Below are 17500 nucleotides of genomic sequence, written 5' to 3'. Positions count from 1 at the left end.
ATGGACGTTTCTGTTTACTGTAGCCTTACATATGAAAGCTCAGGCTGTGGTGCAGTTTGTAGTGACTCAACGCTCACTCTAAAAATATAATTGAATATGGCTCATAATATTCTCAATAAAATTGAGATCCACTATTGCCTCTTTTCCAGTGTCGTTTCTCTGGTAGGCCTACAGCTTGACACAGAACACAGCCGCGATTTTGCTTTTCAAACAGGCACGACACAGCTCAATCGTAAAGCAAAAAGTGACAGCCTGTGTCGAGCTGTAAGCCTACCAGAAAAGCACAAGTTGACAAGAGGCATAAGTGTCCTGAGTACCGGCACACTATCTTAGTCACGGCACACTATCTAACATATGTGGCCTGGCCCTTTGTTTATTTGAATTTCTATTGCTGCACAAACACCATATAGTACATGTGGGTCAGCCTGCTTAGCTTTATGGGATTTGTGGGTACTTGTTTATGAATGTCCCTGGTCAGTGGTTCAATTGATAGCCACATTATGGATCTTAGAAGGATCAACAACATTAGCAGGTAGCACATGGAATGTTCCTGCACGCTGGATTAAAATTCAAAGAAATTCACTGTTTGGAGGTTGAATGGGCTTGTAAAAAAATACTCTTTCACCCTAGTACATTGCTGCAGTCAGACATGAAAAAGATATGAGCAAGGGGTAAACAGTATGTGTGTGAGTAAATTCACAATGGGAAACAACACATATGTAAAGGAGCGAAGAAAAAACTACAAGCATAGTAGTAAAAACACATTATAGTAAGAACTGCACTGTCAACTACAAAGGTAAGTATAAAATGTTAATATTAGTTTTTGCAGGATGAAAGCAATGACAGCAAAACACAAGCAACCAGGGTAATTGAAAGGAAAATGTAAAGGTAAAAAGGTAAAGAAATTGGAACTTACAGCGTTCGCACTAACCTTAGAACTCTGTACATGCACGAGACAAAAAGAGACAAAGGGGGACGAGAGAAGACAGCAAACGGAGGAATATACACACAAGGAAAAAAGAACAAAAGAAGAAAAGGATAGGTGTTAAAAGCAGACCAGCACATGTTATAACCGTCTCCCCATAGAGGACTACAGGTTCAGAGTTGTGAGTCAACTTAAGTTTGATTAACTGAAGAGAGAATGCCAGGATGTGTGTTCCAATCATGGATAATGCAATGCCACTACACAAGTTGTATTAACTATTTATATTACTGTTTAATCATATACCGGTACAATATATACCTGTATAATATATTACCGGTATTTATATAGTGTTTTATGGTTTATGATTACATTATTGTTTATTTATATAGTTATTCATATAGTGTTTTATGATTTATACACCCTTATTTGTGGTGGCATTGATTAACTTAGACTGGAGCACATGGTTAAAATAAAGAAAGATATAAACGCAAATTATTTAAAAGAGTGTAAAAAAGGAAATTGCAGTAGAACTTTCTCAATGTGCATCACACAATCGTATGTGAATTAGGTAAAATATAATTTATTAGTTATATCAATAAAAGTGAATAAACGTAGACAAAGCCGTATTTGGTTGAGTGTTTCTTGTGCAGACCTAGTCCCTATTCGAGCAGCACAGGTTGACGATTATTTATTTATCCAGATGAAAAACACCCAAAATTTATTTCTTAGCTCATCCCACAAAAGCCTTTGGCTACAGCGAGTTGGCCCTCCATCCTGCAGGGGGCGATAGTGAGCCATGACTTACTGAGGGCGAGGTGGCAGCAGAGAGCAGAGGCAGGATGCCCCCACAGGCAATGATGATGTTGTCCACCATCTGAGAGATCAGGTGGATGGTGTTGTGCACAAAGATGATGTTCTCGTTGCTGTTCACAAAGTCCATCACAGACTTGGTGGAATGACTGTGGAGGGAGAACCACAAGAAAACGTTGTCAGAACAGAGCAGAAAGTGTTCAACTGTGATAGATTTCACAAATTGTCCCACTTGACAATTGTTTTTTTAAGGGCTTTTTTGTCTTTGTTTTTGAAAGGACAGTGGAGGAGAGATAGGAAATGAGTGGGGAGAGAGAGATGGGGAAGGATTGGCAAAATGACCAGGGGCGGAGTCGATCCCAGGTAACCCAGTGCAACGGCAGAGCACGGCAGGGCACCATAATTTAAAACACGTTGTGGATATGAATGGTGAACATACAAGCTACCGGTACTTTAAATTTAAATACCATTCTTACAAATGACTAAGTAAATACAAAGAATAACGCATGTGTGTTATAAGCATTTCAAGGATGCTGTAGTAGTGTGCTCTATTTTACACAATAATTTGACAACATAAATTTGATTAGGAGCCACTCACTAAATGCTCTAATAACTCAGACTCAGTCATTAAATTGTAATTATTCCAGTATCTGTGGTAGAATGATGTCTTAGACCCAATCGATAAGCCTTCGATTTTCACTTCTTTTAGTGGCAGAGCAATGGAGCGATTCTTTCATCAGTTTTTATGGGTAGTGGCACGGTCAGGGTAATTATATCACTACAGACATCTCATTGATACAAAACACTTAAGGTTTAGGTTTTAGCTTAGATTTTAGGTCACAGTTGGAATACATCATGGCATTGTGGCACAGTTCATTTGTGTATCCATGCCAGAACTCCATCCAAATAATTGTACCAGCACAAAGAAACTCCCTAGACCACTATGAATGGTATGGTAACGATTACATTTTTATAAGCCTTTGTGGGCTTCATTTGGTGACGAATTGCAGTATCACACAGAGAATCAGATCAGAAGGTATAAATTATAATTGAAGAGATATTATACAGTTAGAACGTCCGAAAAAAGGAGCAATCAATCTCAGTTAGGAAAAATAATTAAACGGGAAATTAATACCGCTGACTAATAACCAATGTCAGGGCTGTGATTAGCAAAGGCCAAGTAAGCAAGAAAATACATTTTTGGTTCAGAATAACTGTAATTCATAATTAATCAGTAAAAAAAAAAATCACATTCTTGAATGCTCAATAATAGCACCCAACTGCCCCAGAACCCCCTATGGTATTGGCCCACCCCCCCCACCCCATCGCCATCCTCACCTCCTCCAGGCATGAACGTCCGTCTCCAGGGCGAAGAGCAGGTCTGTGAGCAGGCGCTGGTGCATGGGCGACCACTTGAACTCTGGGATACGGAACATGGTGGTGCGGGGCCCCGGGCTGAACTGCCGGCGCTGCTCCTCCGTCATGGGCATTCCCCTGAAGCCCAGGTCCACACGCAGGTCTCGCTCCATCTGGCTGGCGGAGCGGCCATGCATGGCCTATGGAAGAGATACAGTAGTAGTAGTAGTAGCCTTTATTTGTCCCAGTATGGGCAATTGTTTTGCAGTGGTGGTACACCTCTCACACCCGCACACACACACACACCCACATTAACATTTAACAGACATAAATAGCCGTTAAAAACGCATAAAAAGGTGGAGGGGTTAAGATAAATGAGTAATCTAAAAGAAAGATCTACAGAGTAGGGCTTAAAATAGCTAAACATACAACTCATGGCTATCTATGCTTCCTAGTGGAATTTAGCAGCTGAATAGCAGAAGATAAAAATGAATTCTTATACAATACATGTTATTGTCCATGCATGGCCTATGATACACAGTGGCAGGGGAGAGAGATACAATACATGTTATTACAGATGCATGGTGTATGGTAGTGGTTCTTAACCTGGGGTGCGGGCACACCCTGGGGGTGCACCAGAGATTTCAGGGTGTGCGCAGGATTTTGATTGTGTTGAGGTTGCAACCAAAACTCAGCTTGGAACATTATATTTAGGCCAATTTAAGACAAAATTAAAACCATTTAAAGTAATTAAGGTATTGATTAATGTCCCAAACAAGAATCACTGCAATTAATCACTTAAAATCTTTTTTAGTACGTATACACATGTAGAAGTTTAGGTTGGGGGTGCACGGCTTGTCTTCGGCACAGGAAAGGGGGTGCGTTAAGAAAAAAATGTTAAGAAGCACTGGTGTATGGCACATATAGCGCGTTCAGGCCGACTGAGAACCGTGCTGGAGCCCGTTCCCGCACCTAATCGCGAACCGGCCGTCGTGTTCACGCCACAGATATTTGCGTTCGCGAACCAGAAAGTTGGTTCGCAATGCGAACCGCAAAATACTAGGTTTTTCTCCGCGAACCGTGACGACCGCGTGCCCGTCAGCAGGTTCATCCGGGTAACGCAGTCACGTGCGGGAAAAGTTCAGAGCCCGGTATGAACACGGGCGGTTCGCAGATGAGCACTTTAGTGCTGAACGTAACTGGTGCGGGCACCGGCTCCAGCTCCGTTCTGGTCGGCCTGAAAGCCCTATTAGTGACAGGGGGAGAGATGCATGTTATTGCCAGTGCATGACCTACACAGTACACAGTGGCAGTAGAGAGAGAGACATATGCGTAGATGCCCTTGCTAAGCCTACACCAGGAGTATCAAATATAAAGCCTGGATGTCGGATGCGGCCAGTCAGATGGTTTGACTTCCAGAGAATGAAAACAAGAATGTCAGAGAAGAAGCAAATCTCTAGGCCATTGCAAAAGTGCTGGAGGTGTCTGAGATTTCAGGTTTTCAATAATTGAGCAGATTCAATTCAATAACATGAAGCAGAAATGTGCAATATTTTGCACTACTGGTCCTGCCCACTTGAGATCAAATGGACTACATGTGGCCTCTGAACCTCGAAATGAGTGTGACAACCCTCTGCTACACATGGGAGGGAAGAGAGATATTGCCAATTGTTAATGCCAATGCATAGTCTACAGTATGCAGTGGCAGGGGAGAGATATAAACGCAAACACCCATGCTTAATCTAAAGGGTGGCACAAGAGAGGAAAGGTGAGGTGAGGTGAGTTTTATTTACGTCTATGCATGATGCATAAAATACATCTAGAGTATTATTCTATTAAAATACCACTATCACATTATGGACGAGAATGTCTGCGTCATGAATTCTAAACTGATGACGTTTATTAGTGCGAGCTCATGCCAACTCCCCATGTAAACAACACAACTTCATCATATGCTTACAATGTAGTAAATGTCCACTACATTTACAGGACCTGTATTGACTTGACAACAGAACTCCTAAAGGGTTTCACTGCAAAACAACGCCTGTCTCACCTGTGTGGTGGCGGTGGTCTGAATCTTCTTCATCTCCTTGTCCTTGCCGTCGTCGGACCTCTCCGTGTCCGAGGTGGTGCTGGCGGCGTCCCCGGCTGCCGTCTTCCCCGCCGCGTCGCCACCGTCCAGCCCTCCCGCCGCCACCGAGGAGGACGAGGTGCCGCCCTCGGCCCCCTCGCCGCACTCCAGGCTGCGGGCCGCCGCGTTGGCCTCCGCCTCCGCCAGGGTGCTGATGTCCACCAGCGCGTTCTGCATCTTGAACGGCACGTCTTCCGGCAGCCCTGAACCGGCACCAGCCCCGGGGGTCGTCGCCGTCGCCCCTGCTCCTGATGTTCCTGCTGCGGACGCCGTCGCTGCTGCCTGGGCCAAGTCCGACCCGCAGGTGGTCATATGCGCCAGCAGGCTCAGGTCCTCGCTGGCGCTGGTGGTGGTCTGCAGTACGGAGGAGGAGACGGAGGAGGAGGAGGACGGTGCTCCGGTGGGCTGTTCGGCACCCACCAGGACCAGGGGGTCGGGGCTGGGCGAGGCCAGCGAGGGCAGCAGCTTCTCGTCGCTCTTGGGGAACAGGAAGCCGTTGTTGCTGGGCACGCTCGGCATGTCCTTCTCGTCGGCCAGCGTGATCAGCGGGCCCAGGTTGGAGCCGTCGTCCAGGTGTCCGGTGCCACCGGTGCCAATGCCCGTGCCGCCGTTGTTGATGCCCGCCAGCTCCTTGGGCGCCAGCGTGCCGTTCAGCTTGTGGATGCTGGCACAGTAGTTGGAGTCCAGGAGGGAGTCCACTTCCACCAAAGGCCCGTTCTCCACACCACCACCACCACCCACGCCCACACCCACACCGCTGCCTACACCCGTGATGCCGACCCCTCCGACGCCCAGCACCTCCGGGGAGAGATCCAGGTCGTCCAGCTTCACCTCCGTGGCCTCCACCTTCTCGGCCTTGATGTCCACCAGCAGATCGTGGACCTCCACCCGTACCCCGGCGGGAACTCCGGCACCACCTGCGCCCGCCGCCGCTGCTGCGGCTGCCCCGGCTACCACGGCCGCAACGGAGGACACCACTGCCTCTCCTGGCACTAGGGGTGGGAATAAGCAAAGAACTTGGATTAGCATCTTTATCTTCACATTCAGATATTGGTTTCACATCAGACAGGTCAATTTCAGGTTCAGAATAAGACAGATCATTTCTGACTCACATCTATACATAATACATACATAGACACCATTTACATATTCTGTACGTCATCAACATACAGACACATACAGTATACTCCTCGCCTCTACATATGCATATGCATCCCAATACAAATCCCACTGGGGCCCTGATGACTCAGTCACACTTTATGACACCCCCTGTATGACACCCCTGCCTGCCCTACCTGGCACGGCCGCTGTGCCCTCAGGCCCCTTGTGGCACTCGGCCAGCAGGTTGCGGCCCTCCACCACCGCGCCTTCGCCGTAGTCGGCCTCGCTCTCGGGCGTCTGGGTCTGCGACGTGTCGTCCAGCTCGCGGATCTCGATGCTGCCGTTGACGACGGTGACGGCGCCAGGCACGCCGCCAGCGGAGGTGGCGGGAGCGGCGGACAGGCCGGAGATGGTGCTCACGGAGCCCTTCTTGCCTTTCTTGATGTTCTCCTCCTCCTGGCGTTGGTACTCCTCGTACATCTTGGCCAGGTACTCTTTATGGGCCTCGTAGGTTACCTAGAGGAGAGGAGAGGAGAAGAGATAAGAGAGGAGAGGAGAGGAGAGAGGAGAGGAGAGGAGAGGAGAGGAAAGGAGAGGAGAGGAGAGGAGAGGAGAGGAGAGGAGAGGAGAGGAGAGGAGAGTGTTTTTCTTTGTTTATTCATTGGTGGGCGAAATTAAATGAACATCTTTCTGCCAAGGTACTTCGCATGGGCCTCATGCTGTATATCAAGGCAAGACAGTGTGTATAGCATAGCTGATTAATGACCTCGATAAAAAGAAGTATGAAGACACAAAATGCATCTTCTAGTGTATTCCTCAAGGGCCTTTTGCCCAGCGCTCTGAATTAATACCAGCCAACCAGCCAAACGCTGGTGAAATTTCAGCTTGGATGGTAGAAAATACCAATTCACTAGCCACTTGGACCCATTAGTGAGTGTATGTTTGGACAGTAGGATTAACATCTACTAGCTGCTTTAGCTGGTGGGTAAAAAAGTTCATTAAGGGCCCTGCTTGTGCCGTAGATGAAGGTAAGTTAAGGTGTATAGCAAGGCAGATGAATGTGCTTGATGACTAAATAAAAGCATGAAGAAGAGGTGAGGATATGATCCATTCCAAACAAATCAAAGTATTTAGTAGGTACTGTATGCCCTGCACTGCACTAGTTATATTTAAGTGTTGAAAAAGATTAGACACAGCTACAAATGTATACAATATCTTAAGGTCACTATACACAGGCAAAGACTCACGCACAGGCACACGCATTCGCACACACACTTTCTACAGCATTTAATAGGGTGTCTAGTGGTGTGTGACTTCGCTCACATTGTGTGGGTAGGGAATTTGTGTAGGTAGGTTTAACAGGACTTTTTCCCCTGGAAAGATGTGCTAATAGCATGTTCTACCAAGTGCCTACCATCCTAATTGGTGAAAAAGTGACAACACTTGCTGCACACATGTCAGGAGAACCTCTCGACAACAGTTAAGTGGTGAAAATAATGGCTTCAGGAGCGTGGGTGGGACTGCACGGACTTGAGATGTTTCGTGTTGGTTCGTGCATTGGCTACAAGAGCATAGGCTATGGTTCGTGCATAGGCTACAAGAGAAAAAAAGCCAGAATATGCAAAGCAGTTAAGGTGTAGGCAACTAAAATTCTTCTGAAATTTAAAACTGATCATGTCCTTGTACGAGTGATGAACTGTTTTAAAATCTCCAAAAGATCTCCAGTTTCCCACTTTTTGTATACCATCACCTTCGGAGAATCTTAAGGTGGAGCAGTCCTAGGCAATACGGTGGGGCGGGCCAACCAGGCAATTGTCCTGGGCAGTACCCTCAAGGGGATGGCACCATCGCAAAACTCTGCCCCTTACTCTTTTGGATGAATCAACATTTTCCCCTGACATGCCAAGATATTATGTAGTAGAGAAAGCAAAAGAGGAGGACAGTGCAAGTCTACAGTACTCCGTAGTGGGCGATGGAGAGGGTTTGGTGCCCTAGAAAGTCTGGGTTCCAGCAACTCTGCTCCCCTTTTGCTACGGGCTTAGATCTTTTTACCTTGGAGTGTGCGATGGACAGGGTGTCCACCCAGACGCGCCAGCCGCCCCACTCGTACTTGATGGCGTGGTAGAGCAGGATGCGGAAGATGTTGTAGACCATCTCTGTGATCTTCTGCTCCTCTGGGTTCTTGGGGTTGATGTAGCCCAGTGAGAACATCCAGTCCTGCCACACCGAGCACTGCAGAAGACACCTGGAGAGCAGGAAATGGCAAACAAAAAGTATACACAATTACAGGAAATATGGAAAATCACCAACATCCTTGCTTGAATATGCCCGTTCCAAACTGCATACATGGAATAAACTCAATTTACTCACACTCTAGCACACTAAAATCTGACAAACATCAGTATCACAGCATGTCCCACAAAGTGATAAATGCACATCGTTGTAAATGTCATCCTAGTAAGCATCCTTGTAAGTCAGGTTGTAACATTCACCCCAGCCTAGACGCTGCTGCTGCCATTTCTCCAAGAGATGGACATATTCATATCTGCTTGGCTTTACTTTCCCATCCCGCCTTTACTTCCTCCTCTGAGCCCCCACCAGCTGCCACAGCGGTAGCAGTCAGCCATCGTCAGTAGCCAACCAGTCAGTCAGCCAACCAGTCAGTCAGCCAGCCAGCTAACAGCCCACCCAAACAGCCCAGGCAGGGCTACCCAGCTACCCAGTTACACACATTGCTGTTGCTACCTCTTCAGCAAATGGACATATTAATATCCACCTGACTCTGCTTTCCAATTTAGGACTTGCTATGCTAGCTGCCACGACAGTAGCAGGGTGCCATCAGTGCTCAACCAGTCAGCCAGCCAGCTAGCAGCCCACCCAAAAAGGCCAGGCAGGGCTATCCGGCTACCCAGTTACACACATTGCTGTCGCTACCTCTTCAACAAATGGGAATATAGTAAATATTCACTTGCCGCTGATTTCCCATTCGCCTCTTAGCTTACTGCGCCAGTTGCCACAGTAGCACGGTACCGTCAGCAACCAACCAGTCAGTTAGCCAGCTAGCAGCCCACCCAAACAGGCTGGTCAGGGGGCAAAACCCAGCTACACACATTGCTGTCACAACCTCTTCAACAAATGGGAACATAAATACTCCCTTGGCTCTGCTTTCCCATTCGCCAGTTGCCACAGAGGCTGTGAGCAGTCACTAACCAGTCAGTCAGACACACAGCTAGCTAGTAGCCCATTTGACAAGGCTGAGCAGTGGGCCAAAAAAATACCCTTCATGTGCCTGTCTCTGCCAATGGTCATGTAAGACATGCCCGGTGTGGAGACCTGGCATGCCAGACGGAGAAACCTGCTGCCTGACGCAAGAGAGAGAAGCAGAAGAGTGCAGTGTATGTAGTGTGTGTGAGAGTGGGTGTCTGGCATGAGTGTGTGTGTGTGTGTGTGTGTGTGTGTGTGTGTGTGTATGCGTGCGTCAGTATGAATGTAAGCCAGCGAGTAAGTGCGCACGAGAGAGAGAGAGAGAGAGAGAGAGAGAGAGAGAGAGAGAAAGTGGGAGAGAAAGAGACACAGTGTGTGTGTGTGTGTGTGTGTGTGTGTGTGTGTGTGTGTGTGTGTGTGTGTGTGTGTGTGTGTGTGTGTGTGTGTGTGTGTGTGTGTGTGCATGTGTGTGTGTGTGTGCGTGCGTGTGTGTGTGTGTGTGTGTGTGTGTGTGTGTGTGTGTGTGTGTGTGTGTGTGTGTGTGTGTTTGTGTGTGTGTGCAAGCAATCGTGTGCATGTGTGTAGGCTATGCATATCCATCTTCTGCAATAGTCAGAAATAAAAATGTATTGACTGGATGGCTTTGAGTGACTGTGTGTGTGTGTGTGTGTGTGTGTGTGTGTGTGTGTGTGTGTGTGTGTGTGTGTGTGTGTGTGTGTCTGCGTGTGTGTGTGCGCGCGCGTGTGTGTTTGTGCACGCACCTGTGTGTGCGTGTGTGCGTGTGTGTGTGTGTGTGTGCGAGTGTGTGCGTGTGTGTGTGCTGGGGGGGGATCTTCTGCAATAGTCAGAAATAAAAATGTATTGACTGGATGGCTTTGAGTGACTGTGTGTGTGCGCGCACGTGTGTGTGTGTGTATGTGTGTTTGCGTGTGCGTGCGTGCATGGTGGTGAATAACTAACTGTCTGACTGTCTGACTGTGTGTGTGTATGTGTGTGTGTGTGTGTGTGTGTGTGTGTGTGTGTGTGTGTGTGTGTGTGTGTGTGTGTGTGTGTGTGTGTGTGTGTGTACGTGTGCGTGTGCGTGTGCGTGGTGAATAACAAACCGTCTGTTCTCTCTGCTGTTGCTGAAGAGTTTGATCATGTCGGAGAGGAAGAGCCTCCTGACCTCCATGAGCTCTGCACTGGGGGAGGAGTTCTTCAGCAGAGTGGCCACCACCTTCAGGATCACTATGGACACACACACAGTTGATTTATTTAGTACTTGCATATACAGTATAACTATTTGCGCACAGCCTCTGTTATAACATGATTTTTGAAAATGGTAACAATGACGAGTCTTTTTTAGTTGAGGCTTTCAGTAATGTCCTAGTAGTGTTATGAGCAAAGGTGAATAGGCTTGCAGATGGGCCCATCTGAACAAAGAGGTTCATTAACAAATGCATAGGCTAAGATTATTCATCATAAACAAAGCAAACTATCTTAGGTGAATACAATTGTTAAAAGTAGGATTGTGACCAGGGGTGCGTTTCCGCAATGTTAGCATTGAACTACAGATGTACTTTGTAGTTATCTACTTACTTCAAGGCAAAATCCGTGCATTTCTCGAAACCTTACTATTCCCACAGTAAGCCCAAAGTAGTGTGGCTACTTTCCTGAGTCCACACCGCTACTTACTTTCTTGGCATTGCAGTGCGTGACCAAAGAAGCAACAATAGATAAGCATGATTGCTGAGTCATGATTCAGCTGTTTCCTCCTAAATTCAGTGCGTGAAGTAGAAAGCAATAGTGTACAACCACCACCAGCACATTTGATTGGATGTCACGACAACGTGACTCCGCTGTTTCCTCCACAACACACCTTGTAATTTCTTTGTGAAAAAACACGGCCGTGGCATTACAATCTGACACCGTCCGCACCAATAATGCAGTATTATCCGCATATCGATTGGATTTTGTTTCATTCCGAGGTGTAATTTGTAAAATATTTGGACAATAAAGTTGTGGTTACTCCCAGAAAATCGTCTGTTGAAGTGTCATATCCCTAAGAAATTTTTGCGCGGATTTCATTACATAGCCTAGTGGTATTCACGCTTGCATTCCAATGGGAAAACAGAAGCCACGCCGGTTCGAATCCACATGGTTGCAGTGCCACAATCTTGGAAATATCTGACAGAAATAGATAATTTATGTTGTGCATTACCAACACACACGTGCAGCCAAGGTAAAATGTGTTACACTGTAGGGTCCAAAACACGATTTCACGAGTTGTTGTCAACATGCTGCACACTGGTTTCGAACCCGCGTGGCTCGCGTCTTCCCATTGATAGGCAAGCGTAAATACCCCTAGGCTATGAAATGAAATTCGCACCAAAAACATTTAAGTACTTGACACGTAAGCCAGTGCATTTCCGGGAGTAACCAATACTTTCTTATCTAAATATTTCACAAATTACACATCGAAATGAGACGCAATTCAATCGGTATACAGCTAAAAGTATTATTAGTGTGGGATTCATCAGATTCCAAGGATATGACGTTTTTTTTTCACGAACAAATGACATGACGTGAATTTGTGTTCTGAACACTCTCGCAGCTGTATCATCACTTTGTGTGCATGTCGATTGATTTTCATCGCTTTTGCACCACAGGATTAAAATATATTGACACATTTGTGGTCAAATATGTACTACAAGTTTAGCTAATGGGTGGAGTCACACTCTGAAGTAGACTAGCGCTGTGTGTTACTTGGGGTAGCTGAGGTGATGTCTGGACTCAATGGATCTACTCCAGCTTAACTTCAACTCCACTGTCAAGATATGGATAGGAGGCGCCTCACTTTCAAAGTCACCACTAGGCCTACTTCAGAGTGCACATTACTCCAAGCAGTAGTTACTTTGTGTGCTAACGTTCGAGATACAGGAGTTAGCAACTTTTATAGTATCTACTCTGCAAAGTTGCTAACCGACTAGCTACTTCGCCTTTGAGAAATCTACCCCAGAGTAGGCATTTCAACTATGTTGCCAAGTATGAAATTTGATGTTTGCATGAATATTTACTGAGTACCTAATATTTACTGGCCTGATGAAAGTGCGGTGAAGTAAGTTTTGCAGCTAAAGATGTCTATTACTGGAAACTGATAATAGTGGACATGGAGACAATCCACCTCTTTAAGTATGAAAAGTGTAATGAATAATGAATATTTAGAATGAACACTTTTTATACGTTGATGGTGGCGGTGGTGAGACTGGGCAGTATAAACTCTGGACGTAAAGTACTCAAAAAATGACATCCTCTACCTTCAACAATAAAATTCGGGTAACATATATTCCCCCATAAACTGACAGATCTGTGTCTAACTGCTACCAGCTGTTGTTGTTTTCAACATGCTTCATAAATATCCACAAGTAACCTGATGTGACTTACTGGGGTTCTGTATCTTGACACTGGAGTCCGGCTCTGGATGAGGCTTATGTACCACTTGTGTGCAGACCTGCTCCGTGAGAATCTGAAAAAAAGAAGAAAAAGAAAAAAAACATCTGTCATGTCCGACATGTAGGCATTAGGAGGGCATTTTCACTCATTTATTCTCAGTCAGAGAGAGAGAGAGAGAGAGAGAGAGAGAGAGAGAGAGAGAGAGAGAGAGAGAGAGAGAGAGAGAGAGAGAGAGAGAGAGAGAGAGCATGGTATTTCGTGAGAAACTCAGATATTGTGTGAAAAGACATGGAATGGAATGCCTATGACCTCTCTAAGATGAAGACGGCTACAGTTGATTGCCAGGCAAAGCTCTACAGAATTTATTTGTCAATCAACAACACGCTAGCAGTACATAGATTGAATGAATATGTTGTTGCTTGACCGCTCACGGTACAAGCTGTAGAAGAAACATACCAAACAGTACTCCAACTAGTGAAAGCCTAGACATTTTATCATGGCTGAAAAAGGGAAATGGTATGAAGGCTTGGTATGCATATGGCTTTCTATGATGAGGGCACCAGAGATGGATGTTTACAAATGATGTGATGGGGCAGTCGTGGCTCAGTGGTTAGAGCACTGGGTTGGCAACCCAAGGGTTCCCGGTTCAGTGCCCGACCGAACCACAGCTGAAGTGCCCTTGAGCAAGGCACCTAACCCCCACATTGCTCCCCGGGCGCCGCTCAGCAGGCAGCCCACTGCTACGGACTAGTGTGTGTACTTCAATGTGATTCACTAGTCCAAATGGGATAAATGCAGAGAAAGAATTTCCCCTACCTAGGGGACCAAAATTGGCTCCAATCCAATCCAATCCAAATTGGCTCCAAATATGCACACACCTATTGTATAAGATATACCTGAATACTACAAATTAGTCAAAGGTGCTGTGAATTATCACAAAGGAATGAACTTAAAGGTTCATCTTTCTGTCCCATAAATATGACGATGTTTCTAGCAAAACACAATGATGGAAGTGAAATAGTCTTTGAGAGAGAGAAGGCCTGCTATTTCTGTTTTTTTCCCCCGGTATTTCCTCATGTCTGAGAAAGTCAGAGAAACTCAGACGTGGTGTGAAAACACTTAATATACCTATGACCTCTCTAAGATGAGGACAGCTGCCGTTGATAGTCAGGCAAAGCTCTTAGAATTCTACAGAATCAATCAACAACACACTAGTAGCAGTGAATGCCTTGAATGAATATGTCGCTGCTTGACAGCTCACGGTACAAGCCGTAGAAGAAACATACCACACAGTACTACAACTAGTGAAGGCCTAGACATTTCATTACCTCTGAAAAACGGGGAAATGGTATGAAGGCTTGGTATGCGTATGGCCTTCTATACTCATGAACGGCATGACGTTTTCCATGTGCGTTACGCTCAATTGTGGGGGAAAACAGGCAATGCAAGTCAATTGGTGGTGTTGGGGTTTAATAAACGAAAGATAAGGACCTGTAGACTAGCGTTGTTCACGCGCAACATGCCGAAAACGTGTTGTGTTGCCGGCTGTTCAAATAATATTGCCAAACAGCCGTGACTGAAGCATGTACTGTGTTCATTTAGGGTAGCCGATAGCATGTAAGTTGATGAGACATTCGGTTTGTTTTCACCCATAAAGGGGCGTAACGCACATTTAGGAGCAAAGTACCCGGATGGTCGTTCATGAGTATGATGAGAGCACCAGCGATGGATGTTTACAAGTGCTGTCAAACACATACGTATGCCCACACCTACTGTATCGCATACGCGTGTATGCTACGTCGTTTTAATACTGAGTTATCACAAAATAAGTCGTTTAGGGTTCATCATTTTGTCCTATGAGTATGATGGTGTTTCTAGCAAAATACAATGATGTCTTGGAACCAGACGCATGGCTTTGTGTAGAGTGGAATAGCCTTTCCTGAAAGGGAGAGGAGGTGGATGTTAGTCATCATCCGTCATTAAGTGACCCTCCTGCTGGCCCTGCTTTATTGCTTACTACTCTACGACTCGGCTGCTCATGGAGGTTTTGTTGAGTTAACATTTTGGACCTAGATTAGGATGAGTGTCTTTATTTCTATCCACAAGGGAGACATTTTGTCTACACGTATTGACAGGACAGTGAAGAGATGATGGGAAATAAGTGGAAGACAGAGAGGTGAGGTTGGGTGGTCATTTGACCCAGATTCTAAGCGGGGCACATGCACAGCAGTCTGGAGAGGTAATGAATGTATGACCATGGGTTTGTGTGTGTACATCATAGAGGGTGATGTAGGGTGTGTGTGTGTGTGTGTGTGTGTGTGTGTGTGTGTGTGTGTGTGTGTGTGTGTGTGTGTGTGTGTGTGTGTGTGTGTGTGTGTGTGTGTGTGTGTGTATGTGTGTGTGTGTGTCTGTGTGTTTGTGTGTCTGTGTGTTTGTGTGTGTGTCTGTCTGTCTGTCTGTCTGTCTGTCTCTGTGTGTGTGTGTGTGTGTGTGTGTGTGTGTGTGTGTGTGTGTGTGTGTGTGTGTGTGTGTGTGTGTGTGTGTGTGTGTGTGTGTGTGCGCGCGCGTGCGTGTACTGACCTCATATAGCGTGTTGTAGGTGGTGACGGTGACCGTGTTGGTGTGCATCATCAGTCTCTCCCCCAGCAGCGTGAACAGGCTGTGGGTGTGCATGATCTCCACCTTCCTCCTGCCACACACGAGCACACACAACAAGGAACTCATGAAACAATAACAGTTCAGAGATGCCAATATCACAGTATGTCTTTTTTTCCTGGGAAAAGCACACAATGTTTAGAAAGACAGTAAGGAATTCAGAAGGCATTCACAATATGACAAGTTGATCACCCTCATGCCAGTTGCTGATGACTCTCTTAACCTGCAGACGATAAGGAATTCAAGAAACAAGAATTCAATTCCTCAAGAAAGAATTCAAGGAACAGAGATAAAACTCCAATTCCCACATTGACTGATGAAGTCTCTTGGCTAAGGATTTCACTTTTTCTGTTTTTAATTGGGATCCTCAATAACGGAAACATCAGCTTTCCTGGGTTCAAAAGTGACGCTCAGAACTTGACCGTGTAGGTCGAAATGCGTCGGGCAGTCTATTTGCCTTTGAACTAGTAAAAAATAAGAAAACGGAATGCCACAGTTTCCTGCTCTTTGTTTTTTTATGTCAACTTTACCCACTCACTGTTAGAGCACCCGTGTCAAAAGGTCTGGATCCACGCAGCGTTTCTGTTTTTTTTTCCTTTTTTCTGAACACACAGAACTTCTTGTAAGCTGCAAGAAGAAATGTACTTGCGTACAACTTAACAACTTTGTCTAACATGACCTGAGTGAATGGCAATCTTCACAGACAACAAACAAGACGGGATTCAGAACGTGTTCAGTATATGATAGCAGAACCTGACAACTCGCAATGTCTTTCTTAACCTCTTTCTCGCTGAACAAGAGACTAAGACCATGTTAACCAGAGAGACAGAGACACAGACAGGTGGAGAAACAGACAAACAGAGGAGGGAAAAGACAGGTAGAGAAACAGACAAACAGAGGAGGGAAAAGACAGGTAGAGAAACAGACAAACAGAGGAGAGAAAAGACAGGTGGAGAAACAGACAAATGGAGGAGGGAAAACATCACTCCCCTCTTCCTCTGTCAGGAATGGTATGTACGTATCTCATACTGACGATGGTCAAAACTCAGACAGATAAATTGCACCAGCCTGAGAAGGATGTCAGACAGACATATCCAATGCAGTAGACACAGAACCGATGAAAAACAAAAGCAAAAAGGCAAAAAACAAACAGGTTAAAAGAGAGATAGAGAGGAATACAGGAATGAAGACAGCTACACAACATAGAATCAAAGAAAAGACAGAAGGATTTGGTGGATAGACAGACACACACACACACACACACACACACACACACACACACACACACACACACACACACACACACACACACACACACACACACACACACACACACACACGCACTCGCACTCGCACACAGACAACGCTGGAGGGCCAATGGCTGTTCACTCTGTTGTCTGTGTTTGGTGGTGGTAGACCTCGCTCACGGTAGATAGATACATCACAGCTATGAGTCTCACCCAATAAGATGGAGCCAAATACATTAAGTGGTGTCAGTCTGACATGATCACAGCTGACACGCCAGTCCTCAAGGGGACGGCACGCATACACATATTAAGGTTAGCATTCGCGTATACACACACGCACACGCACAAGCGAGCACGCACACACAGACACGCGCGCATGCACGCACGCACACACACACACACACACCACCAGAAGAAGAACATACACGTACAGACACAACAAAAGGATCTCAAAGAGGGAGAGGAGGGATTGGTGGCGGGCGGGAGTGTGAGGGTATGGCACTGTCTGTCAGCCATCTCATCACAGCCAAGCGGTGACAAGGCAATCTCAGCCTCCTCTCCCCCCAGTCTGAGGGGACAGGACAGGACAGGATAGGACAAGACAGGCCTTGCGGGGGAGGGAAAAAAGACGCCGTGACA

The 17500-nt window shown here is 46.1% G+C and overlaps 1 protein-coding gene across 1 annotated transcript in view; it reads right to left on the bottom strand.

Annotated features, from left to right (window-relative positions):
* nbeaa (neurobeachin a) overlaps positions 1-17500 on the bottom strand; it is a 218983-nt gene that overhangs the window by 54897 nt on the left and 146586 nt on the right. The window contains exons 18-25 of the mRNA XM_063203099.1: positions 15540-15648; positions 12951-13032; positions 10631-10754; positions 8376-8568; positions 6518-6839; positions 5145-6214; positions 3074-3291; positions 1731-1884 (exon numbers count right to left, since the gene is read on the bottom strand). Of these exons, the coding sequence (XP_063059169.1) occupies positions 1731-1884; positions 3074-3291; positions 5145-6214; positions 6518-6839; positions 8376-8568; positions 10631-10754; positions 12951-13032; positions 15540-15648 (2272 nt within the window). The remainder of the gene's footprint in view (positions 1-1730; positions 1885-3073; positions 3292-5144; positions 6215-6517; positions 6840-8375; positions 8569-10630; positions 10755-12950; positions 13033-15539; positions 15649-17500) is intronic.

This window comes from Engraulis encrasicolus, chromosome 7, assembly GCF_034702125.1.
Source record: "Engraulis encrasicolus isolate BLACKSEA-1 chromosome 7, IST_EnEncr_1.0, whole genome shotgun sequence".
Classification (NCBI taxonomy): Eukaryota; Metazoa; Chordata; class Actinopteri; order Clupeiformes; family Engraulidae; genus Engraulis; species Engraulis encrasicolus.
Note: the sequence above shows the minus strand (reverse complement) of the source record. Positions and strands in the feature narration are given on the sequence as shown.